This window comes from Pangasianodon hypophthalmus, chromosome 12 (genome assembly GCF_027358585.1).
Source record: "Pangasianodon hypophthalmus isolate fPanHyp1 chromosome 12, fPanHyp1.pri, whole genome shotgun sequence".
NCBI classification, from domain to species: Eukaryota; Metazoa; Chordata; class Actinopteri; order Siluriformes; family Pangasiidae; genus Pangasianodon; species Pangasianodon hypophthalmus.
Window position 1 is genome coordinate 6475158 of NC_069721.1, and position 27364 is coordinate 6502521.

The following is a 27364-nucleotide window of genomic DNA, read 5'->3' on the forward strand; positions in this document are numbered from 1 at the left end:
CCCATCACAAAGCACCATGCACACACACACACACACACACACAACCTACACCTAGGGGCAATATAGAGTAGTCATTACATCTACTGAGACATTTTAAGAGGTGGGAGGAAACCAGAGATAGGGAGAACATGCAAAGAAACTAGATTAAAACAGGATTAAACTGGGGATCCTGGAGCTACCAGCTGCACCACTCTGCCACCTTAAAATAGTCTGTGAAGCTTATTATTAAAAAAAAAAGGGAAAAAATAGTTAAAATATAGCAAGCCATCATTATAAAAGCATATATACAGTACTTAGGTTACACAGCTTTCAAATATGTCCATTTAAAAATAACGTCTCATTAAAAAAAGTACAAACTGATTTTGTACATAGAACATTTCACATATAGTACAAAATATAATAAACAGATAAAAGCATTATCAGACCAACTCACTGTAAGAAGCAATGACAATGACCAATATCTTTATGTACAAAACATTTTAATATCTGGAGTGTATAAAAGAAGAACCACATGTACTTTCTGACTCTTATATGAATTACTGAATCATCATTTCTGGATATACTAATAATATATCAGTCCTGATTCGGACCTAATGATTTACCCAAACCTTTTCTAGTGCTACAGCAGGACCTAATGACAGCGTCATAAAACGATGGATAGACATTCTTTCACAGAACGACACAAGAAGAAAGTCATGACAAGTAACGTGTGAAGTTTCAGATCTTTTTTGACCTACTCTACTTTAAACCAGATTGTAGTGGAATGATAATCTTACTGTGCATTACAAGCTTACAGAGAAGCACATAAAACAGTAAAAAGCAACATTATATTCTCCAGTGTATTGACTCTCATTAGTCATATACGCACATATAAAATAAATATCAGTTCAGTGATGTGTGGTACTCTTCCTTGTGCTATAATTCACTGTGTGCCTCGTTACCAGGCAGTGTCGTTGTGTCTTCTAGATCTGTCGGGCAGACAAAGAGATGAAATGTATTTCATACGAGCTACAAAACTGTAACACTTGCAATCTGTGCAATCTCATCATTCATAGTTTAAGGTCAGAGTGCTCTGAAAAAGAAATGTCTCTCACAGTGTCAGTTGAAGTGTGAGCATCATCTTGTAGTATTGTGCATTTAAAGACACAATTATTAAAAAAAGCCATAAACTGAACATCATTCTATAATATCAACTATAATACACAAAAGATATCCGTGAGAAAATGTTCTGCAATACTTTCAGTATTGGAAAAATCAATAAAAAAATAATAAAGATACACGTCCCAGACTGGGTCTGAGAGAATGCTGGACGGTTTCAGTCATGAAAACTTGTTGATCTGCAACACAATATTGCACCAAACAACAACAAACAACAACAACAACGACGACAAGAACAACACCACACTTCACCCAGTACTCAATTCTTTATCATGTGTAAATGTTGGCCCAAAAAGCCAAAGCCCCAGAGTCTGTTTCAGTTAGTAAAGGAAACCTCCAGCCACTGCATTCCTTTACAGCAGCAGCTGAGCGGATGCTTTCCAAGTTCAGTAGTAATATTCTTGCACTTCTGTCCAGTTGGTGACCCAGAGTTTTTTGTTGAGCTCGTGCTCAGGCTGGAAAGCCCTGTTCAACTTGTACCTCTCCTCCTTGCGTATTTTCACTCCGTGGTACTTAGGCATCACCTTGTAGTAGACAGCTCTTTTAAAGAACCCACACTGTGTAACACACACACAGAGAGAGACAAAGAGAGAGAGAGAGAGAGAGAGAGAGAGAGAGAGGGAGAGAGAGAGAGAGGAAACACATCATTATTCATGAGAGATTAAATATGCGACTCATTGCCAGGACCAGGAGCGAATATGAATTAAATAGCTTTTGAAGAGAAAAACAGGCAGGAAGGCTCATTCAGAGAGATACAGTGTGTTATTTCCATGCTTCATTTGTGAGTAATTGGAATCTTTGTGTACAAAAAAAAAACGAAGCTGAAAATGGTTTCATTAGCTGAAAATGGTATCTGTTCCAAAACAAGCTTGGCCAAATACCAGTTCATAATAAAAAAAAAAAACAATCCCAGAGCACAAAAACAGTTTTAATGAGACTGTGAGGAAGACTTATCGTTTTACTTCAGCAGGCAAACAATTTAGTTGCAAAAAAAGAAGAAGAAAGTCCTCTGATCCAAGAAAAGCAAGCACCATCAGTGCAGAATGCTTATAAACAGGGAGCGAGTGAGAAAATCAGAAGAGAAAAAGTGTAAAATAGGAAAAGAATGGGAATGCATGGGCTGATTCCACGGTGGCTGCATTACCGAGGGGCACCAACAGGGGACACCAGGGGGCCGATGGAGGCCCCCGTACGGTCTCAGTAGTCCTCAGTCAGCCTCTCTGTCTCAGATGGCTGTATCTTCATCTCCGCTTTTTGGGCCTTGGCTTCGTACATCTCCCTTCGACTGGCACGTTTAAAGAAACCACACTGCAGGAAAGGTGGGATGATGGATCGAAGTTTGATTAATAGACGATTTCTGTTTTCTAATAGACCCATGAATAGTGCGGAAGTGCTGCTGCACAACGGAGATTTAAGAAAACTGATAATAATCTACTGATAATTTCTTGCAAGTCAAATCCAAAGCCATTAACATTACTGGAATAGCAAATATTATACAGTACATAATACTGTACAGCTTAAAATACATTCCTCTGCTAGTTAGTCCAAGTCATGCAAATTGTCAGAGATGTTTTACTAATGCTAAACATCTTTCAGATGCTTTAGCTTCACTGAACTATCACTGAATCGAATCCATTCATTGAAGTATAACACTGTATGTATTCATAACCATCTGAAAGTGCTTGTGTAGTCACAGTTTTTGTGGTCATAGTCACACTAGTCCCTGATCAGTGACCCTACTCAACCTTAGGAAATCTTTTACCCGGAGGTGCCAACGTTGCTAAAAGTAAATCTTATCGAGCAAAAAAAACCTTGCTGGTGTGTCAGCGAATGGGACGGCTCACTGCTAACAGGACAAATGATAAAACATGTATGGGTTGAACTGATATTTAGCTGCAATGGGAAGAAATTTGGATTTAAAAGTAATCATGTATATGATCATTTTATACAGCTGTTACTTAATTAACATAAGTGCATGTCCTATATAATCAGCTCCTCAATTTTTTTTTTTTTAACCAGCCAGAAAAAACGTCCTGCCTTGTTTTTTTGATTGGCTCACAAGCCCAAGGCTTAAATTAATAAATAAATTTGCAGGTCAAAGCTCACCTAGAAAAGTCAGCGTGAAGCATACGTAACTGCTACCAGATGCAAATGCACATCTTTCACATCTTGCAACCTTTCCCCTTCAGTGAACTGGCTTTTCCACTGGGAGAATTTTATTTGTGTTTGGTCTGATCACTGCTTTATACAAAACAGCAGAAAAGTGTAGATTTTTAGGTGTTTAGCAAAGGGTCAAAATATGCAAATACTTCGATGTTGATGTAGATGTTGGCACTTCTGTTTTAGTAAATGAATTGTGAGATGGTTGGAAACATAAACCACACTACCATGAATAAGTATGATACAGTACTGTGCAAAAGTCTTAGGCACGTGCAAAGAAATGCTGTAGAGCAAAGATGCCTTCAAAATTAAATGTTTCTACATTTAAAAAAATACTGTAAAGAGCAGTAAGCAGTAATAAATGAAACAAAGTCAATATTTGGTGTGACGACCCTTTGCTTAAAAAAAAATAGTCTCAGGTACAATGTGTGGAGTTTTATAAGGAAATGAGCTGTAAGTGTTACTGAGCATCTTGCAGAAGCAGCCACAGTTCTTCTGGAGACTTTGACTGTCACACTTGCTTCTTATTTTTGCAGCGAAACCCAGCAGCCTTCATTATGTATTTTTGTTTGAAAAGTGTCTCTTATGTAATATGCTGCTGTCTCTACTGCCATACAAACATTGTTCTGTAACATTTAATTTTGTGCTGGAAAACTAATATTTGGAAATGTAAAAAGTTTTTGTACTGAATCAATAATGTAGAAGTCATAAAATAAAATTGATAACGTTTGATAAAGAGAAAGTTTGTACTAAAAAAAAAATAGGATGCCTAAAAAAAGACTTTTATACAGTAAACTGTACATTTTAAAAAAACATACTGTTGAATCTATTGAGCTAAATAGCATTGTCATTTCTGTACCTTCCACAGGATGAGGCTGATGATGCCTAATAAGAGGATTCCTGCTATGCCTGCAATGATATATATCCATAACGGAACGTTATATGGGGTTTCTTCTCCTGGAACAGGATCAATGTTCACCACAAACTGTAGAGAAGTGGAAGAGAAGAACAGAAATAAAGTGAATCCTTTTGTCCACTTTGTTAACTATCCTAATTCTGATGTTTGAGTCCCAGCATTCTCCTGAAATAAAAATTCTCCTGGATCCTACTCTACTACTCTAATATACATAAAAACAAATCGAAGCATTTCAGTAACCAGCTAACTTTGAACCATAGATACCATAGATTTCGCTCTTCAAATACTATTTATATATTCATTACATTTATTCAAAGACAAAAATAAAGGTCCAATTGTCACAATCCAATGTTCTACTTATAATTTTACCATTAAATACATTTGATGTTAGCTTATAATGCTGTGAAAGGTCAGGAAATTGAAATCTCAAAAATGTAAACGCTGCTTGGCGAAGATTTGGGATTGAACAACCTCCTTATTCCTAAGCTCTCAAGTTGGCAACTGTGCAAAGTGATATGAATGAGCAAATTATTATGCTGACCTCTCGATTTTCAGTTTTCATCTTGATGGTGGGTTTGTCAGTCTCCAGCCTCAGCGTGGCGTTCCCTTTCACGATCACCCGAAAAGCGTTGGCAAAATCCTGAGGAAAACGAGCCCATTAGTGGAGCACAGCGGGCAATGGCTCCATGTTAAGTATAGAAGAGAAAGAGCAGTGTGTTCAGCTGAAAACCTTCCCACTCTGAACATTCACCTCCAGCATGGTGCTGTTCCACACACGGGCTCTGACGGTGAGCGAGGCTGCAGTGGACATGTTCCTCAGCGGGCACGAGAAGGTCACGCAGCGAGCCGTCTGCACCGCACAGTCCTTTATTCATAAGGAATACAGATTAAACTGTTAGTGGTCCACTGATAGTAATCAGTGTACTTCTGGGCCAGTGGTGTAATGGCTTACAGTGTAGTGAACAAATTCTAAGATTACATTCGCAACCACTCAAAATGACTTTATGTGCTAAAATAAACAGAAATTTATTAATAATTCTAAGCATTTCCTTTTTACAGTAACACATGCAAAGACCCACAGCTGCCATCACACACACACACTCACACATCACTTTATTAGGAACACTATACTAATACTGGGTAAGGACTCCCTTTGCTCTCAAAACAGCCTCAATTCTTCATGGCATGGATTCCACAAGATGTTGGAAACATTCTTTTGAAATTCTGGTCCATGTTGACATGATTGCATCACGCAATTCCTGCAGATTTTTCAGGTGCACTTTCTGCAAATCTCCCATTCAACCACATCCCAAATGTGCTGTAATGGATTCAGATCCGGTGACTGTGTAGGCCAATTAAGAACATTGAACTCATTGTCATGGTCATGAAACCAGTTTGAGATGACTTTTACTTTGTGACATGGTGCATTAGCATGCTGGAAGTAGCCATTAGGAGATGGGTAAATTGTGGCCATGAAGGGATGCACATGGTTAGCAACAATACTCAAACAGGCTGTGGCATTCAAGTGATGATTGATTGGTATTAAGCGGAAAGTGTGCCAAGAAAACATTCCTCACACCATTACACCGCTTCCACCAGCCTGGACTGTTGACACAAGGCAGGAATGAGTATGAGAATGAGTAGGTGTACAGATGTTTCTAATAAAGTGCATATGTGTGTGTACATATATATATATATATATATATATATATATATATATATATATATGTATATATATGACAATGACACTGTCTACTCCAAATATCCATATCTGAATTGGTACTGAATACTCCCATGCTTTTTTCCCCTAAATTAATCTTGGCCATTTCCCACCCACCATCCAACTCTCTCTTATCATACAACAGCTACTGTCTGGGGACAGAGAAGGCTATCAAGTGTTTCCTGTGAGACATGGGTAGCCAGCCAACCATAGCTTCTTGAACTGCTGCTCATGCTGTTCTGCATATGAGTACACAGACGCCCAATCGCGGTGGTGTCCCTGTGATTGACAAGGGAGAGCGAGTATGCCATCCCTCCCATCCAGAGAACAAGGCCAGTTTTGTTCTCTAGGACTCCTGGCCACAGATGGCTGAGGCATTACTGGGATTCAAACTGGCGATCTCCAGGCACTGTACTCTGATTTAAACCCTAATTTTTTTAATTAAATATGAACCCAAAACTGAAAAACACTGGAAAAAATCCAGAGGTAGATGCCAGATGTGCGCAAGACTCACCTGCCAGTGAATTAGATGGTTCTCTTTTCCAAAATATAAACAATCTAGTAGTCTAATTTAAGCCACAGTGACCCTCACCAGGCAGTTACTAAGGATGAATGAATGAATGCTGTACAGGAATTTACATTAATGTGGTCTTTTTTTGCCCCACAAGCTTTATATTTGACCACTCACTCACACCTGCATGAAGCTAAAACACTCCTGCTCATGCAATTTTTTATGGCGTCCCATACAACCCCAGTCCTCAACCAGATGAACATTTCTGGCAGGATTTCAAAACACTTCTAACAGAGCAGCTCCTATTCATATCTGTATCTGTATCTGTTCAGAACATTACCTGTTCATTCTGAATAACGTAATAGCACTCAGTTACATAAATACATTTTTTCAATTGCTTTGAAAATCAACTGTATTGCTATAAATTAAAAATAGTTAGACTGGGTCAGTGGTAATGGTTAAACAAACTGAGTGATCGCAGTATAATCTAACTCTAAGACAGAATCTAGTGGGTTAATAGCTAAGTGTGGATGTGGATGTGTGTTGTACCAGCAGGTAGGTCTCTTTCCGTGGAGTGAGGAGGGTTACAGCTGCTTCAGTGAGAGGCAGGCTGTTGTCCAAGTCTCGCTTGTGCCGATTCGAACTCTTCTTTGACAGCTGATCACAAAAAAAAGTTGGTTATTGAGGATGTAACTTTTTTAAATCAGGTAAAGCTGAAAAAACTGAAGGAAATCTAAAAAGTCAAAGGAATCCATGAAAGGATTCTGGTTATACAGATTTTTATGTTCTTATTATATTAAAATGGATGAGTGCTCATCTGATGATATATATTCGTATTTTGTAACATGTTAAATGTTTGCTGTTTCCTTCATGTGTACTCACTGTTAAGTTCAGATGATTAACAATTTTTCCAGGAGGAACGCAGTGTGACTCAGGTGTCCCGTTGGTTAGGATCTCCGTCAGATACAGCAGCCATTTCCCGTTTGTCACCTCAATCGGCCATTTAAAATCCACCACCAGAGTTCCCAACACTCCCAGTGGTTCTCCCACCACACTCACCTGGAAGCCACCACGGAAATAGTGTTTTACTTCATGCACTCGAGACATCATCACAGATTACTGAATGTCTATTTCCAAAAATGTTGCTAGTAATTGAGATAAATGTAAGATACACTGGGTATTTAAATAAAGTTTACCACTATATTGCTTGAAAATCAAAAGAGATGGCCTGGGTGTTGCACTGTAAATTTCCAGTTTCTTACCTCATGTGTAGTCAACCAGCCTGAGGTTTGTTTCACCAGAGGCTAATATAGCTAATAAATAACAAATATAAGCTATAATAAGCTAAGAATTTTTAGGTCTGATTGTTAGTAATGTTACTACTGTTTTGAGCTGTTGTGATGTATTTTTTGTCCATTTCTAAAGACAACAGTATTCTATACAGCTTCAGAAACCACATAAACAAGTCTTTTTTTCAGATTACCCAACAAATCAACATGGTTGGAAGCAGTTTGTATGAAGCTGGTACTTATATTCTTTTATATTCTCTTACTTTTGTTTTGGCTTACATTTGTTTCCTTCAGTGCAAAACTAAAGATGCAATCTTCAGACACCATTGTACTGAAAACTGTATACTATAAAATACTTTTTGCTACTTCTACGTCTCTGGCCTTGTACATTTTGTGCATTGTGTGTATGATTCGAAAACTCTTGTTTATATTCCTAATAAGTAGGGAATTTTTTTTAACCTTTTTACAATTTTACTGATCTAAAAAGAAATGCCCTGAGTCAATGGTATAGGACATTGTTAAACATGAACATAAAGTAAGGAATAAAACACTCTGGGATGTGCTGCTGTAGGGAAATCATCCATGAGTGACTGGTATGATTACCATCCTGAACTGGATTATTTTCCCATGAAGTGTTTCTTCCTCTTTTATCTCAGCAATTTGCCAACAATTGCAATTTTTAATTTATTAATAAATGGCAAATCATACCTTCTGCGACTAAAGTATAGTTATTTAACGCTATGGAACGTCCACAAAACAAGTGGATGAGAAAGAGAGCAAGAACCCGAGTAGTCCTCTGTCCTGAAGACTTTCTTGTGGCGGAAAACGAACTGACTCTTACAAATTGCTGACACCGGAGACTCTTTCCATGAATGTTATATAAACATTGCCTTACAAAAAAGTTTGATTTTTAAATAACAGCACATTTTCAAAATCCATTAGAATATTAGATTATGTGGAGCATCCACCATACAAGTCTCGGTGAATGAGTTTAATTAATATCTGATTCGATGTGATTTGAATCACAGCCGGCACTGCTGTTATAGAAAATTAATCAAGACTTTCTGACCAATCAGATTTGAGAATTCAACAGCGTTGTGGTATAATAACTATTTCAGTAGGGATGAGAAAATACTCACCTGGAAGACGTACTCCACTAGACTGCCGATGTCACTTGTGCTGTTCATGGCAGACTCACCCACAACTTTACCACTAAAATACGTGTTCACCTCTGAGTTCTCTCTGCAGGGAAGAGGAGAGTGGATTACTCTCGTTTTATACAACAGTTAGTTCTGGTTCACTAATTTGATTGGTTGAGAGACATTCCAAGAGTGCCTATATTACCTATAACTGCACTGGGACACTGAGTGTATTGTGTGTATCACTCCATACGTCTGTGTAGTGTTAGCGACATCATCAGCGGAGATGGCAAATGATGCTTTTCAGAAATATAACTTTTGACTTAAAATATGAAAGCTCATCAGATGACGAAAGCACCTTAACAGGAATGTTCAAATCAATGTGAGCTAGCTAGTCAGCTAGCCGATGTGCTATAAAGTGAGTGTGGCTACTTTGGGATCTATTTCTGCTAGCGGAACAAAAATAAACAGAACATTTGGCATAATTATGTCTGAAATTTCACCTACTCTATATTAATTTCACGTTTATTGAACTGTTGCATGAAAGAAATATTGCCCTCACAATCGTGGTCACAATCACAGCTGTGACGATATTCAGTATAACCGCACTCTTGCTCGTGCGATATTGCTTAAGTATTCCATGTCACTGCATTACACTTGAACTGGAATGTTGCAATCCTATAATCCTATCCTATCCATCTCATAGGTATCGTCAAATCTCTTGTTCTTAGTATCTGTTATTTTTCTTATAAACTGTTTAATGTTCGTATCTGCTAAAGATCTTGGGTGTTAAATCATTTCCAGGTTGTTATTGTTAAATGAGAGTTTTTAGAGCCAAAAAGAGGCTAAAATGGTGTCCCAGAAGGTCGTGTTTTAGACCCCCTACAGTTCTCCCTTAATATCCAGCCCCTTGGACATACAGTATAACTTTTCAACAAATGTTGGCTTTCACTTCTCTGCTGATGACACATAATTACACTTATCAGTTCAGCAATTTTCAGCAGCACAGCTACACAAAATCGACGTTTGGAAGTGGACTGTCATTTGAGTCGTGTATAAGTAACTGCCTATTATCATTACTGTGTCAAATACAGTGAATATAAAAAGTCTACACACCACCGTTAAAATGGCAGGATTTGATGATATGAAAATGAACCCAAGATAAAGCATGTCAGATCTTTTCCCACCTTTAATATGATACAACAACCGACAAAGTTCAAGTGAAACACAAATAGAAACTTTTAGGGGAAAAATAAAGAAAAACCAATCACATTCAAACTCATGTTTAAAAGCTATTATAATACACCTGTCATCAGTGATGTGATTCTGAATAACCCTGAATTAAGACCAGCTGTTTCTGTACAGTTTTCTTCTTGGTTTTAGCCAACCACTGAAGCCATGGTCCACAAACAGCTTCTAAAGCATGTATGGGATCTCATTGCCAAACTGAATCAATCAGGAGAGGGGTACAAAAGAATTTCGAAAACATTGAGATGTAAATGGGGTATGACAGTGACATTACCAAGAACAGAACGTCTCTCCAAAATTGACAACAGGACAAGAAGAAAACTTACCCGGGAGGCTGCCAAGAGACCTACAGCAACATTAAAGGAGCTGCAGGAATATTTGGCAAGTACTGATTACTCTCTGCATGTGACAACAATCTCTCATTTTCTTCACATGTCTGGGCTATGGGGTAGGACGGCTAGATGGAAGCTGAGATCTAAGTCCTAATAAAAACATGTGGAAAGACATGAAGAGGGCTGTGCACAGGAAATTCTCTCGCAAACTGATAGATCTGGAACATTTTTGCAAGGAAGAATGGAATAAAATTGCCAAATCAACATACGTTATATTGGTAGACTCATCCAAAAAGCCTGAGTGCAACCGGATTATTGTATTTTTTTTTTCTTTTCCTTTTTTCCCCTAAAATATTTCTATTTGTTTTTCACTTGAATTTGGTTAGTTGCTATAACACACGAAAGGTGGAAAAAGGTGGAAATCATCTGACATGATTTATCTTGGTATGAAGACCAAGACAAAACCTTGCAAAGGGGTGTGTAAATTTTTTATATCCACTGTAAGACACATGCTAACCCTACATGATGTTGAGAAACTAGTGCATGCTTTCCTAAATTCTAGATTGGAGAATGTTTTACTGGCTGGTTGTTCTGAGGTCTTTTTAAGCAAGCTTTAGCTAGTTATTAGTTATAACTTCTCTAATTAACCTGCCACACCGGCTGCCTAGTCATTTCCACATTGACTACAAAGTCCTGCTCTCAGTGGTTTAGATCTGGCATATATTGCTGCTCTCCTGAAGCAGTATACTGTAGCCATCATAAGCAGCCTGTGGAAGATTCTCCTAATCTCCGCAATAGTGTTCAAGGCTAGCACTCAGATTAAAATGTACTTGTTTAACCTGACCTGTTTAAAGTTGTATGTTTACACATTTCCTGATTTCTCATAGATGTACTGTATATGTAATAAGTGATTGTAGATTGTGGTTCGTTATTGTGTCTTATCATAACAATAATTTTGACCTTAAATCATAATGAGATTTAATACTCAAAATAAAGCAGTGTAATGTACTTAAAAATAAAATGAAAAATTAAATAAAAAATAAAAAATATTATCATTAATGGCATTCCATGACTGAGCTATTTTTGTTATATTGTACAACTGTGAATATGTAATAAATTATGCTGATGAAAGATATATAAATGTGTAAATATCTTGTAATTGTCAGAGTACGTACATAGAGAAAGAGGTGAGGATTGTGTTCTCCACATTGAGGACAACTGGCACAGGGTACAGATCACTCTGTTCACTCAGACTGAACATAGACACATACACACACACACACACACACACACACATCAAACAGTTTTAAGATTATCAAATGACAATGGATTCATCTTTCAAAGTTTTCAAACCAACACGTCTAATTCACAGAGATCACTGGAGAACGTGGCACTTACGTAGACAGCTGGAGCTGCACGGCTATCTGCTCTGTGTAAAGTGTAATAAAAGTTTCAAATATGATTGGAAAGGAAATCTGCAGGGAAAACAGAGAACACAAACAGAAATCAGAGAAAGCTAGTTTTTTCAGACAGGTGACAGGAGTTATGTATGTGCAACAAAGTTTCATCGAGTCATCACAGACAGGTCTTACAATAAAGTGGTGATTTTTTAAAGAATATTATTATTCACAGGTTTAAGTTACCTTTCTGTTGCTCTTAAATGGGTTTCCAAGATCACACATCACAGTCTTGTTAGCATAACACTCAATTTCCTGTTTAAAAAAAAAAGAAATACAAGTTAAAGAAAGAACTTCGAGGAATTGTAGCAATGCTGCAAAGTGCTGTAAATGCTGTAAAAGAGCGCCTCTGTGTGGCCTAACCTTGGAACGAAAGCCAGAGTAGGTGAGTGTAGGGGGAACGGTGATGTTGAGCATGGCCTGATGTGCGTCCTCAGCCTCTCTGCCGCTCTCAGGCACGTTGCTCACCTCCACTAACAGCACCAGCTTCTTGACGCTGTTGTTATATTCCATCGACTGTCTATCATCCACGCTGAAATCCAAACAAAATGTTTTACATTAGGATTACAGACAGAAGTTTAGGGAGACAAACAAGACAGACATTATGACTGAGTGATACGAGTGAACGACCTTGATACAATATCAGTCTGTTCTTGTAATGTGGAAACATCTGGTTGTGTCATATTACAAAATGAAAAGGAAGCATGTGCCAATATTACATTTTTTATTTTTATAAATAAATGGCCTAACCTTTTATATATATATATATATATATATATTTACAATATTAACACAACATTTTATTAAAAAGGAGTAACTGTGATTCAAAATAAAATGAAATAGTGGACAATAAGCAAAATTCCAAAAAAACAATCAAAACAAACAAAACTAGCAACGTTAGGTCAAAATCGTGTCAAAAAGTGCCGGCTGTTTCGTAACCCACCTGGGGAATACGGTTTGCTGTTCACTGGCAAACTGCGCCTTCACTTGCAGATTACTGCTGCATTTATTATCAGAGCCACACTCCTTCTGGAAGTTAATCTAACACAGCACAGGAATCAGTGACCAATAACAAGTGCTTCTGCATTAATATATTTCTATATATTATCATTTAAATTTTGTGTATACACTATACAGCCAAAAGTTTGTGGACACCTGATCATCACACCCATACAGTATCTGATTCTTCCCCAAACCGTCGCCACAAAGTTGGAAGCCCAAAATTGTCTAGAATTGTCTTTGTATATTGTAGCATTACAGTTTCCCTTTATTCGAACTAAGAAGCCCAAACCTGTTCTAGCATGACAATGCCCGTGTGCCCAAAGCGAGATCCATGAAGACATGCTTTGTTAAGGTTGGAGTGGAAGAACTCGAGTGTCCTGCACAGAGCCCTGACCTCAAACCCACTGAACACGTTTGGGATGAACTGGAACGCTGACTGAACCCCAGACCTCCTCACCTCGCCATCAAACCTCACTAATGCTCTTGTGGCTGAATGAACACAAATCCCCACAGCCACGCTCCAAACTCTAGTGGAATGTCTTCCCAGAAGAGTGGAGCTTATTATATCAGCAAAGGAAGAACTAAATCTGGAATGGTCTGTAAAAAGCACAGACATGTGTGATGGTCAGGTGTCCACCCACTTTTTGCCATATAGTATTGGTACTGTACAGTATATAGTATATCATTTAAATTTTATGTTTCACATTCCCATAGCTGAACTTTATTAATCATTTAATCAGCTATTGCATGTATAACATGTTTGTATCTGTATCATTTGTATCTGTACCTCGGTTTTCTCAGTCAGCTGCTGTTGGCCACTGAGCATAGGGAATGCATCAAGGTCCTGTAGAGTCTGTTGGGGCTCCACTGCAGCCTCGTTCAGAGAAACATTCAGGAGAAACACAACCGGCTCCAGTTTATTTGTTATCTGCTCCTGTTGTGGAGGAAGCATGGCTCGTTTAGACACGTGAACACAGCAATCATACTAAAATCACCGATCTGAGACCCTCTAAGTGAGTTATTCTCGGTCGGGTCTCAACCGAACTCTACTGCGGTTCAATTGCAGTGAGAAAGTGATTCAACTCTGAATCAACCCAACGGTTGTAAACGAACCCAACATGCTGTGTATTTTCGAATTGCAGGCAGCTTTTTTTGTAGATGCAAGCTACTATGCTGACCTCATTGTTCATTCCTTCATAAGACAGTCGATTAGGCGTCTCAAATTCTTAATAAATCTGGTTTCTAATGGATGTGATAACACGAACTGTGCACATATTTATTAGAAACCCATGAGTAAAGCTTCTCTATAGTGATGAAGAGCTGGAATTTCAGCAACATTAACTATAGCCAATGTCGTTAAAGGAGCGATTGTGTTGTGGGACATTCCTCACTGTCGGATCTTGATGAATGTTGCCCAAAATGAAAAACATAAGCTTTTGGCATTCAAGAATTCCCCATTTGAATATCCATTCATCTTCTGTAACAGGGTTGCAGGGAGCCTGGAGCCTATCCCAGGGGACTCGGGGCACAAGGTGGGGGACCAACCCATCGCAGGGCACAAACACACACACCCATTCACTCACTGCAGTCAATTTAGAGATGCCAATCAGCCCACAACACATGTCTTTGGACTGGGGGAGGAAGCCGGAGTACCCAGAGGAAACCCTTTCCTTTTACTGTAATTATTAAATAATGAGACTTTTACTGTAGCTATTAAACATGAGACTTTAAAGAATTAACAATTGACAGTGCAATCAATCATATTATGATTTCTAATTTGGTGAAACAATTTTGTGAGGGAAAAAACATGGGAAAGATCAAGATACGTTACTGACTGTGAAGGAAGATTCAGAAAGTAGGTCAGTGAAATCTAGTCATCTGGCTGTGTGATGGATTTTGGACAACGTCTGACTGCAGTTATATTTTTAATGCTCACGTTATTGTCATTAGTGGCTATTTGTGTGAGGTTGTTGAATGTCAGTGTACTTTTTTATTTTGATGAGAATGCACAGTAAGCTATGTATGATGAGAGGTAATAGTAGTAAATGTGTGAGCTTGTGTGAGTATTAAACACCAGCCTAAATGGCCTCTTACATTTACTTGAAGCTTGAGCTCCTGGCAGGTTGGAGAGGAGAAGGTCAGGAGGCCTGTGTACGTGCTTTTGCCATTGAGGAACTGCACTCTTGGGCTCCGCCGATTGCGGTCCGCCTCTACGGTGTATTTTACAGCTGAGAAGAGAAGAAAGGGCTCATGGGCTTATCATTCATAAGACCAGTCATATCCAAAAGTTTGCCTGATTACTCTTTTACTTACTAATATCCTTCTTGAAGTTGCGGTTTCCGTTGCTCAGTGTGTAAGTAAAACACATCTTTGCAGTTATACTAAAAAAAAAATACATAATACGTAATTATATTCTTTTCAGTGGTTTCAGCCGAAAAGATCCGAAATGGATTCTGTGACAAACTTGCTGATAAAAGAACCCAAAAATGTGTAAGGTAGCATCCTTACCAAGTGTCCATGCACTGGCTGGGATCCACAATCTTTGGCTCTACTGTGAAGTTTCTGGATAAATGGATAACTGGACGTGCCCTAATATGAGAACAAATTAAAATAAAACATCATTTGAGGAACATTCCTTCCTAATACACCATACATTATATAGTAAACATTTCATAACTAACCTCAGAAGTGCTATACGGTCATCGAGAGAGCCGACTAAGATGTCAGGATATTTGTTGCCGTCCATATCCATGCCTCCACTGAGGGAATAACCGAATGTCTGGAATCCACCAGAGCCCAACGACTTCCCTTCAATAACCTAACAAAGAAAAGGGTTACACAATCTTTACAATTCTACATTATACATGCATTGTACACTAGTTGGATAAAACATCATCTGCTCATTCGTTTCAGGAGCAGCTTCTTTTTCTGAAGTCAGTTATTAAATTTAATGCATTGTGCTTCTTGCTGCTCAACTTTACCTGACTGGGAACATTTGTTATTCCCTCCTTGTTCCCCATCCATATATAGACTTTCCCAGAATCATGGAACGGAGCTCCAACTGCAAAATCTGACATGGTAGATCAAGAGAGTGGACATTTAAGAGACCTTCATGTGCTTCATCCTCTAGGTGGCAGCAAAAGACCAGGTTTTTTTCAGCTACATTCAAGTTCAGTTTTACTATTAAAGTGCAAGGATTATTATGTTCAGAAAACTGTACAGACCTGCTGACAATATGAAGCCATTCAGCATTTCGTTTAATTAAAGTAAACAGAAATGCTATTATATGCAAGATACATGGGCAACACTACTACGTTTGGCCAAAAGTTTGTGGACACATGACCATCAAAACCATACGTGCTTGTCGAACATCTCATTCCTGATTTAGTCCCTTTTTGCTGTTATAATAAGCTCCACTCTTCTGGGAAGGCTTTCCACTAGATTTTAGAGCGTGGCTGTGGGGATTTGTGATCATTCAGCTACCTCATTAGTGAGGTCAGGCACTGATGTTGAGGTGAGGAGGTCTGGGGTTCAGTCAGTGTTGCAGTTCATCCTAAAGGTGTTCAGTGGGGTTGAGGTCAGGGCTCTGTGCAGGACACTCGAGTTCTTCCACTCCAATCTTGTCAAACCACGTCTTCATGGATCTCGCTTTGTGCACAGGGGCATTGTCATGCTGGAACAGGTTTGGGCCTCTTAGTTCCACTGAAGGGAAATTGTAATTCTACAGCATACCAAGACATTCATTACAATTGTGTGCTTTCAAATTTGTGGCAACAGTTTGGGTGAGATGGTCAGTTGTCCACATACTTTTGGCCATTTAGTGCACATCGCATGTATTTGTTTACTGTATCATTCACTGCACCTTGGAATCCATCTTGATTTACATCTCCTATAGCTGCCACAGAGAATCCAAACGCAGAACCCTTGGCACCGTTCAGGACAACACTAGGCTTGATCTGGAAAGATCCGTTTTCGTTCATGAAAATGTACACTGCTCCACCTTGCTCTTTGTAGCGGTCAAAGTAGAACGGCGCTCCCACTATCAGGTCATTCCAGCTGAGGTGAGCATGTAGCACAAAACGTGACAAAGCCGAGAGAGACACTGGTTAGCTTTTGTTTGTTACTCTGTTTGTTCACATGGGCAATTTCATGTTTGTGGTGAAAGGTGAGCAGTCAGAGAAGAGATGAATAAGGATAGACATTTTGTAGTGACAAAGAACAAATGTGTGATAGCCTGGGAAAACCATTCACCTGGAAAAAGACATTTTCTAATAAGTTAAAGTGACTTAGAAATGACTTATGCACATTGTAAAAAGTGCATGTTTTCATGTTTTGAACTGTTAATATTATCTTACTTATTATTTGTAAAAATGTATTACATACAATGTAAGCATGTGTGGTAGATTTCTGTAATTTAACAGTAAAACCCTGGAGGTGTTTTTTTTTTTTTTTTTTTTTTTTACAGTGCATGTGTTATAATTTGGTTATGAAGTCTATAATCATGTCATCTAACCCACAGTATTTATTCACTATTTTTTTATAGGTGTTATTGTCACTTTATTAACAATACACTGCAAAAAACAATATCTTAGCTAGTGTAGACATCTCGAATGAAGGAAAAGTTATCTAATATTTCTCATTATGAGATTGTTATATAACAAATATAAGATCATTAAGCCTATTTATAGACATATTTACTAAGTTAAAATTTGACTTTTTTTTTTTTTAGAAATAAATGCTTAAAAATAAGCAAAATAATCTGCCAATAGAATAAGACCATTTCAAACTGGAAATGAGTAACAAATATATAAAAAATAGGTTTAACAAGCTTCTTTTTGTGTCTTCTGTTTGTTTAAAAACAATCTAAATTTTTAGATCTAACAATCTAAAAAAGTTGAACATTTTTACTTGCTGAGATAGAATTTTACAGTGTATGGACAATGTTTATAGGAGGTGTATGGGAGTGTAAATAAGAAAGATTAATAAATATTTAAGATTAATGAATCTAAAGATTAATATATTTGGGCACTTGAACTCTCAACATTTTCTACTGTACATAGGTCTAAAGACTACACGTTTTCCTGAGCTGAAATATGTTTCTTTTTTGGCACATTTCTCAACTACAAGTAAACTTCTAGCAATTCTAACATCTGTAAACTCCAAACAGTGATGCAGGAGCGTCAGTGGCAGTTTGACAGCCGGTTATCTGACTACAAACTGAACTGAGTAGTCTAATGTCTATTTCAGCCACTTGATGAAAGCGTGACATTCACTGTGTGAGAAAATCACACCTAGCTAGCAAGGTTTTTGATGTCTTTATGCAGAACGACTGTTTTGTTTCCGCATTTGTTCAACTGGCTCCTTATCTGACTCGATCTTTGCTGGAAGATAGCCAAGGCACGATTCAAATAAAATAAATAAAATCATTTCCATGTCATTTTAATGTTATAATCAAGGATATTTCAAAGATAAGCAAAGATATTTATGTTTTCTTAACCTTTTCATGCATAAATTATGTAAAAACATATCCAGATTTTCATGCATGTCATATGAATTTTAAAATATCTATTATTCTAAATATCACCTATTAAAATGTGAATGGTAAGAACACCAGGAATTAAAAAAAGCATAAAAGTTTCTTATTGAAATGGGAAAAAACCCTCTTCTAATGTGTGTATGAACAAAAAGTGGTTAACATTCAGGTCTAAAATATTAATATTAAATAAGTCCATTTAATAAATATTAAATATTAATATTGGTATTATAATAAACATAGCAATATCTGGAATGGTGCACAATGCAGCTGATTTTGGAGGTTTAAAAAATGTATCTTCGGTTTAAAAAAATAATAATCTGCTACAAAAATATATATTTTTTCTTTTAAATTGGTATTTTGAGTAGAAAGTCTGTAAACATAAACTAGAGACAGGCTGCAATGAGAATGGCAAATAGCCTGGAGAGCAAAAGAAATCAAGATCATGCTTTATATTCAATTACAGTCAAGATCTCAGGTGATATGGATGTGATTTATTTACATTGTATAGTTTCCTAAAAAATAATCTGACTGGCCATCAGAAAGTGTGAACACTAGGCATGAAAGGGTTAAAGTTGAGGTGTCAAAGTTTGGCAGACAAATCCAATCTTGGCTAAAAATTGACTTCAGAATTCAGCCACAGCATCATCCAATGGGTTTTCCACACAAACTAGAAAACGTAGCCAGATAGTTCAAGTAATTTCTAATAAACCTGACCTTGATTGTTTCTAGGAGCAGTTTTATTCAAAGGCATGCCTCTGTTTAGGTAATCAGACACTGTGTATGCCAGATACAGTATATAGCTGGAACGTTAGTGTTAGCATAATTGAGGAAAGTGAGCTTACTCGTCATTGTTGAGATCTGTCACTGCTATACTGCTCCCAAAGTAAGAGCCCACTTGCTCTCCAGGGATCACAAGCGCAGGCTCGAGGTTTGACGGCCCTTTCACCGCCAGCGTCACTGAACCCCTGGAGTCGTCTCTGGGAGCCCCTGTAACCACTGTGTACTCTTTTCTGCTCAACAACTTCATGTCTTCTGTCACAGAGTAGCCTAAAAATCAAAATAAAAAAAAAAACAGTGAAACAGCGGCAAATGATTTGTTCTGTGCAGCTATATGGAGAAAATCTGGACATACCCATGTAGCTGTTCCGCTTCTTTAGCGAACCAAAGTCTTTTTCACTGTAATCCCAGGAGTTGTCTGGGGTTGTGTCTCTCCAGGTAACATGCACATTGCCTGGTAAAAGAAAGAGAAGCTTGCTCAGATCGCATGCAGCAGTGTCAACCAGTCCTGCTGGTGTAGTTCTCTGTGCCGCTCACCCTGCCATTCGAAACTCCCCGTGCAGCCGATGTAGACGTCGCTGTCCGTCATGCCGGCGGAAATGCCCATGTTACACATGCCTTCCATCTCCATGTCTTTGTTGGGGTTGCACACTTCATAGGAGTGGTCCTGCCATAAGTCATTGCGGTCAAAGCTCAGGTCGTTACCCCGGACGAAGCATTTGCCCACCATCCGCCGCTGTTCCTCTCCTCCACCCTGCACTATTTTCACATAGCGGTGGCCACATGCCTGTAAGAAGAAACTATTCTTCAGATGCTCGACTAACATGATGATACGAATATAAAAATATGTATTTCAGACACAAAGTTACAAAGCACTTTACTTTTTTTTTATTTATTTAAAACTAGAATTTCAATTCAAGATTCTGCACTTTTTCTAGATCATTATTTAAATTGAAATATTGACCATATTCATAATTTTACACTAAAGTTAAGATTTTCTTTGCTTGCATTTGTCTTAGCTTTCACTGAAGCACATGTTCAAATGACACTCCAGTGGATTTGCAGAAGGTTTTACACAAACTCATGGGGTCTATACCAGCATGAGTGCACGCTATCATTAAAGTAAAAGAGGGATGTACCAAATATTAAGAAATTTCAAAATAAAAAAAAAATTCTGAAATAAAACTTGTTTAAAAGTTCTATTTTTCACTCAACTTGTAGCTGATAATATAATTTGTGATGACAAATCTTGCATTAAATTAGAAAAGAATATATTTGTTCATATTCACAGTTGCTTGTATTTGCAAAATTAAAATATAAATATAAATATAAAATATAATTTAATTAAAATATATTTAATTATTTGCATAATTAAAATATATATAAATATAAAATATAATTGATCTGTAATTAAATATGGCATATTAAAATACACAGTGTATCATAACTTCCAGAATGAAAGAGGAAATATATCTAATTCTGCTAATATTGACAAAAATAACAAAAACATTGTTATCTTCTAAATGATGTTTTGCAACCATGCAATCACATAATTGATGTGGTGAATTATCACATCATTACCAAGTTGGAAACTTGATGTGCGTCATTAAAGATTCTTGAGATGAAACTAAATTGTTATGACACACCTTTACTCATCTGAAAAGAGCATTCCTTAATTCAAAGACATACAGTGGGCAGTGCACCGTGTGAAACTAGTTTCTCTCACACAAAAGTTTTATCCAGTTATTTTTAGCATTCTAGAGAACAGATAGAATACAAAGGTTGTAATAAGTTCCTCCGCTGCATCACATGGTTCTAGTGATAGAGAAATCCTGTCTTACCAACACTCGTCCACCAGGATGCTCTCTTTGACTGGCTACAGTCACTCCAAGCCACATGCCTTCTATCATCTCAGATGAATCCACTACACAAAAGAAAAACAAATCAGAAAGCACATATCAATATATATATATATATATATATATATATATATATATATATATATATATATATATATATATATATATATATATATATATATATACAGTCAGGTCCAGAGGTATTTGGACAATGACAGAGTTTTTGTGATTTTGCCTTTATACACCACTACAATGGATTTGAAATAAAACAATCAAGATGTGATCGAAGTGTAGACTTTCAGCTTTATTTTAAGAGGTTCCACAAAAATATGGCATTTACCCTTTAGGAATTACAGCCATTTTCAACAAAGTACCTCCATTTTCAGGGGCTCAAAGGTATTTGGACAAAGTGACATAATTGTAAATATAACCATAATTTTAATACTTGGATGAAAATCCTTTGACTGCCAATGACTGCCTGAAGTCTGGAGCCCATGTTCTCAAAACTCAAATTCTGAGTTTCCTCCCTGGAGATGCTTTGCCAGGCCTTCACTGCAGCCACCTTCAGTTGCTGAAAATGGCTGTAATTCCTAAAGGGTAAATGCCATATTTTTTGTGGAACCTCTTAAAATAAAGCTGAAAGTTTACACTTCGATCACATCTTGAATGTTTTTATTTCAAATCCATTGTGATGGTGTATAAAGGCAAAATCACAAAAACTCTGTCATTGTCCAAATACTTCCAGACCTGACTGTGTATATACTGTATATATATATATATATATATATATATATATATATATATATATATATATATATATATATATATATATATATATATATATATAGAGTACAGGTATATAGTCCTAACTTGTCCACATGGATCACATGGAATATTAATAAAAGAGAATTGTGACCTGTGACTTCCTCATAAATATAAGGATAATAACACTAATAATTAGTATTCGTATTTATTTGTTAATTATCAAAGCCTCATACTGCAAGGCTGCTGAATTCTTGATTCTGATTGGTCAGAAGGCGTTAATTAATTCTCTGTAACAGCAGCTCTGGCAGCAGTACCAGCTTTAATTTAAATCACAGGTTTATATTAATGTGCACGTTTTAATATGTTATTGTTTCTATAGTAACAACTTACACAGGGTGCTCCATATAAACTTTTTCATATAATTTATTTTTTTTTAAGTGTGTAATTGTTGATATTGTGGCGCTTTCTGTGAAGTGTTTGTTCAGCATCAGAGGAGTCTCCAGCGTCAGAACTTTGTAACAGGTAGAAATAAAGTTTTCCGATAGTCTTCAGGACTGAGGACTTTTTTGTTTCTGGGTAACTTTTGGATTTCTCAGTAGCATGACAAAATGCATTTATTTCCTTCAAAGCGAGACTAGTGAGGGAACGGCTGTATATAGCTGTTATAAAGAAACTCGTCTCACAGATTTCCACAACATTAAAGGTAACTACAGTATAATCAGATAAAAATTATGATTTGTCTTTATTTGTTCTTTAATAAATTAAAAAAAATGGTTAGCCTTGCCAAACACTTCTACTGTGGTATAAGGGGAACAAAACACTTCACTTCAAGTGCTGAAATAAGAAAATAATCAACTACATGGCTACATCACACCCAACTGTCTTTGATTATTTTCCTATAACAGTATGCACTATTGTGTTTTATTCCTCACTCATTGGACTAAATAATATCTATTTATTAGTGGAAAAGTGAAAAGCCAAAATTGTGCACAGTTCTAGATATAAGACTTTTTGGTGTATATAATTTTGCTCACAGGATGTGTAATAATGAAAAAAAAAACCACTACAAACTTGCACATTCACGCTTAACAGGAGTGCGATAACTGACTTTTCGTTTTTGCTTGGCACTCATTTCAAATTCCTAATGAAATGATAGCTGTCTTGCAATCAATGTGTAAATAACTTTAGTCTTGGTCTGATATGAAAATCAACAGAGAGAACAAAGAAAGTTAGAGACTGTGTTCAAAGGAAGCTGAATGTTTATTCAAGAAACAAAAGAACGGCTCTACTTTCTGTACTTTGTCGGAAAAAATGTACAATGTTTGCGTAGGTAATCGCCGTGCATAACCAGGCAAATACATTTTTCATTCAACATACTGTAAACAGCTGACACAGGCATGGGCAGGGCACGTGCTGTGGTATGACGGTTATTTCAGGATTTCTGCATTTGGCATTGACTACAAAGCGCAAAATCACATGGTGGCGTGGATCGTTTGAAATTGCAACATCTACCGTAACAAATAAGAGTGCAATCATCACAGAGATGCTGGGTGTGAAACTTCACAGACAATGTGTGAAAAGGACATTTCTAACAGGCGCCATTAAAGAGCAGTGAAGTGAAATGAAATACACCCTCACTGACCTACATGGGACAAACCTTAATTCTAAGGAGTACAACTAAGTAGTGCACCTAGTACAACTCGTTTCTGTTCCAAAACACGTATAGGTCCCGAGTGTGTGTAACCAATCACCGCTCGCCTGTGTGAGGGCGAGGGGAACTAGTCTTTTGAACATAATAACCTGTGGTGAGACACTCAGACAGGTGTTGCTGGCTTGTGTGTTGAAGCTTGCCGAAGCGTTTTATAAAAAAGCCTGAGGAAAAAAAACCTGAAGTGGGTTTGGGGAACTCTTTATGCTTTCATTAGGCGTATGGAAAACAATTTTACTTCTATAGAGTCAGTGATTTGGTTTGCAGAGGTGGTCAAAGGACCATCACTCTTTATTCAAGTACAAGTGCATCTACAAATTCTTCAGTTAAATCAGAAAAATATTAACTCTTGAATTTGCATTAAAAAAAAAAGTACAAGAAAAAGTCCAAAAAGGAATCACACACAGATTTTAGTTACTGATGATAAATTAGTGACTCTTTCACCAAGGAACCAAGGAATAGAGAGAAAACATTAGCTAAGGCTAACTAACAGCTCTCGAATGTTAGCTAGCGTGGTAATAACTCTGATGATAAAACTCTCTGAATGCTAATAGCTAGCTATCACAATACAAACTGCCTAGAGAAATACAAAGTGTACGTGGCACCAGATAGATTACAGTAACAGGTATTAGGTCTCGTTCTGCTGAAGTGTAGATCTGTTAGAAATTTAGAACGACTCCTTGAAGCTTTCTGATGCTTAAAAAAATTATTAATTATTAATGATATAGCAAGGAGAAATTCAAAAGTATTAGGAAAATATTGATGAAAGTAGGTCCTTTATGGCAGATGTATGGGAATGTAAATAAGATTACACTTTATAATCTCAATTTTTTTATTGAGTTAATTATTTTAAATGATACTATTCAGTAAATATTATGAATTCTTCAGTAGCTACATGGCTAATGGGAGCTAATGGGAGCTGCATGTAATAACGGAATAAGGAATATAATTCTGGACCCACTGGCAGGTCCTGTGTGTTTAAAGTAATAATATTTCCAAAAGCCATTCATTCATTTTTTTAATTTATTTTTTTTAAATATTATATTTGTTATATTTTATTATATTATTTTATATTATTTTATATTATTCGTATTATATATGTATCATTATTTTTATATTTTTACATCATTTTATTTATTTATTTATTTATTTCACTTTGACCCCAGATTAAAATTAACATATTCACTGTAAAACATAGATGATTTCTGACAACAATTTTATGTTCATTAGAAAAACTTAGTCAAGCACAAGAATCATTTGAATGTTAATAAAATGGGTAAATTAGTCATTTAGGCCTGACCAGAGCATAAGGGTTAAACACAACATTACTGGCAGGTGCAAACTTGCTTACTTGAGGTGATGAGGTCGACTCTGGTGCAGTCTGTCAGGTCTGTGGTAATGGGGCATGAGTAGATAGCTCCGGTCTCGTTCACTTTCAGCTGTGATAAGGCTTTCTCTTTGGGTGCTCCTGCCAGGAGTCTGCACATAAACAAGCACAGAAACTGTTTTCAGATCATCTCCTGGTGCTAGAATGTAACACACAACATGGACGAAGTTTATGTTCTCTGTACGGATGCATCTGTTCCTTCTATTTAACTCCATTTGTTGAATAAAACAGAATGGAGGAGAAAACAAAGGTTTTGCAAAGCAAAAGCTTCAGTAAGGACAATAAATTATTTATTATTCTACTGTGATGATGTGTAGTGGTATGATTTAAAGTCAGTTTGGATGTATGGAGTTAGCATCATGCCATTAGAAAATTAAGTTTAATACAAAAATCTGACTGTGAATGTTATTATTTTGAATTTGCATCATGCACATTGAATTCTGAACTGGACTTTTATTGAAACTTTGTTGTTTTGCAAAAAAAGCAATGTAAAATCTGAAGCTGAAATTCACCTGAGGGTGCGCAATTAAACATTTTGATTGGACGAAATTCAAAATCAAGTACATGTACAATCAAGTAAAACACACTCAGTCTGTCTATTCTTAGATTCGCTTTCAAAATGATATCCAGGTAAAATCAGTCGAACACAAAACCCCTTATATAAAATGTTATGTTCATTCTTACCTAGTTGGCCAAAAAATGTCTGTTATTAGTATGGTGTAAGCCTCAGTGCCCTTGGTTATGATGTGGCTCAAACAAGTAGCTAATTCACTGGCCTTAGAAAAATGAAATCTGCTGAATTTTGGAAGCTCTGGAGACCTGTATGGTTATATTTGGAAAAGGTGATGTGATTAATGAAGCAAGTGTTATTTATAGTCTGACCCTTTAACCCTATCTTAGTAGCTGAGTGGTTAAGATATAGGACTTCTGAGTGGTCCCAGCACTGTCAAGCAGCCTTGCCCTGTACTGTATGTGGAATCCAATTTATACAGACTGAACCTGTTATTAACCCTGTAACAATCTGTTAAAAAGGAACAAACATCCAAAAAAAAGCTAAATTTTTTATACATCATATTAAAAAGAGGAGAAGTATTTTTTAAACCATAAATCTTGGCCAAGAAGATTCCACGTCCAATACACCTCACTTGCATTAACTTGGAGCATTGCTGCCGCCTACCGTGCTGCGATATGCTTAAGTGTGTGTGTGTGTGTGTGTGTGTGTGTGTGGGTGGGTGAGTGGGTGTGTTTGACTTGCTTTCTGCAAATCCTAAAATTCAGACTCAATTCAAAATTCACTTTGAGATGATATCTACAAATTCGAAATACTACCATTCATTTGGATTCAAATTTCTGATTTCTGATTCAAACTCCACAGACACACACCAAACCCTAGGACACTCAAAACCTCCAGCTGTGCAGGAAGGCAGAAGACACTAAAGCACGTTAGTCATCAGAGGAATGGGAGAGGATGGGCAATGAGAGAGAAAAGACGAGTTCAGACCTGTGTGAGGAGGAGGAGGAGGGATGACTGATGGAGTGTTTCTGGGGTTTTTCAAACCCTGCTCTCGGAGACAGAAAAAGACACTGAATTCTGTCATCCTGCACTTGAGCCACTGCCAGCTGCTAAAATATTTATGCTCTGTGTGTATTTATATGTGACAGAAAAAAAAAGTTTTGCTAAAAAAAAAAATCTAATAAGTCAAGACAAACTGGACCTAATTAAATAGATGAAAACCAAGTAAAAATCTTTTTTTTAATCAGAAATGAGAGAAATTTCTTTTCTTTTTTGATCACTTTATACATACAATTGAAGAATACAATTGCTAACTAAACCTAATATGTCATTCAGATGGTGCGGTGGCGTTTCTCTTTTTATCATTCCCATACGTTTACTGACTTTGCCCATCTGCTGCACTGACCGCAAAGAATGTGCCCTCAGTCTGTGAAATTTCTTTGCCTGAGTGATGTCATGAGAGAGTAGCTGTTTTTACTGAGTACCTCGGGGCCATGCAATCTTTTACCAGGTGTCAAAGCTGTGGGTACAGCAGCGAGCAGCGAGCAGCGAGCAGCTCGGAGGAGTCGCGACTTGCAAAGTTGTAAACGTGAACTCCAAGATTGAGTGATAAACCACCTTTGTGAATGAGCCTGTGTCTGATTTAGTCATAAAAAAAAGAACAATCACAGTGTTTTTGAAAGATGCTTAGTTTGTACTATACTCCCTGGGGAGAAAATCAATCTCATCCCAGTTATATGGTCAAAGTCAATCAAGTAAATGTAAAATTCACACAAACTCACAAGCTGTCATAGGATAGAACGTGATTCTGAAATAACAGAATTTTTTATGAATTTACAGATAAATTTCTATATCCAATTTGATAAATGAAACCCCTCTCTAGTAAA

General features: G+C 37.0%; 1 protein-coding gene across 2 annotated transcripts in view; it reads right to left on the reverse strand.

Annotated features, from left to right (window-relative positions):
* Window positions 1–462: 462 nt before the first annotated feature.
* itga3b (integrin, alpha 3b) overlaps window positions 463–27364 on the reverse strand; it is a 47575-nt gene continuing 20673 nt past the window's right edge. Inside the window, exons 2-26 of one of the 2 annotated variants that reach the window (XR_004579320.2) lie at window positions 24929–25056; window positions 21087–21169; window positions 19783–20032; window positions 19601–19699; window positions 19311–19515; window positions 16795–16988; window positions 15914–16002; window positions 15614–15750; window positions 15441–15521; window positions 15246–15313; window positions 15027–15160; window positions 13720–13866; window positions 12874–12971; window positions 12294–12462; window positions 12117–12185; window positions 11872–11948; window positions 11649–11726; window positions 8894–8996; window positions 7348–7524; window positions 7015–7122; window positions 4986–5099; window positions 4776–4874; window positions 4178–4303; window positions 2303–2466; window positions 1577–1715 (exon numbers count right to left, since the gene is read on the reverse strand). Coding sequence is in view for 1 of the 2 variants with exons in the window: in XM_034309642.2 (XP_034165533.2) it covers window positions 1545–1715; window positions 4178–4303; window positions 4776–4874; window positions 4986–5099; window positions 7015–7122; window positions 7348–7524; window positions 8894–8996; window positions 11649–11726; window positions 11872–11948; window positions 12117–12185; window positions 12294–12462; window positions 12874–12971; window positions 13720–13866; window positions 15027–15160; window positions 15246–15313; window positions 15441–15521; window positions 15614–15750; window positions 15914–16002; window positions 16795–16988; window positions 19311–19515; window positions 19601–19699; window positions 19783–20032; window positions 21087–21169; window positions 24929–25056 (3004 nt within the window). In the remaining variant the exon portion in view is untranslated. Of the gene's footprint in view, window positions 1716–2302; window positions 2467–4177; window positions 4304–4775; window positions 4875–4985; window positions 5100–7014; window positions 7123–7347; window positions 7525–8893; window positions 8997–11648; window positions 11727–11871; window positions 11949–12116; window positions 12186–12293; window positions 12463–12873; window positions 12972–13719; window positions 13867–15026; window positions 15161–15245; window positions 15314–15440; window positions 15522–15613; window positions 15751–15913; window positions 16003–16794; window positions 16989–19310; window positions 19516–19600; window positions 19700–19782; window positions 20033–21086; window positions 21170–24928; window positions 25057–27364 lie in introns of both variants that reach the window. The other variant, XM_034309642.2, reaches the window with a different exon arrangement.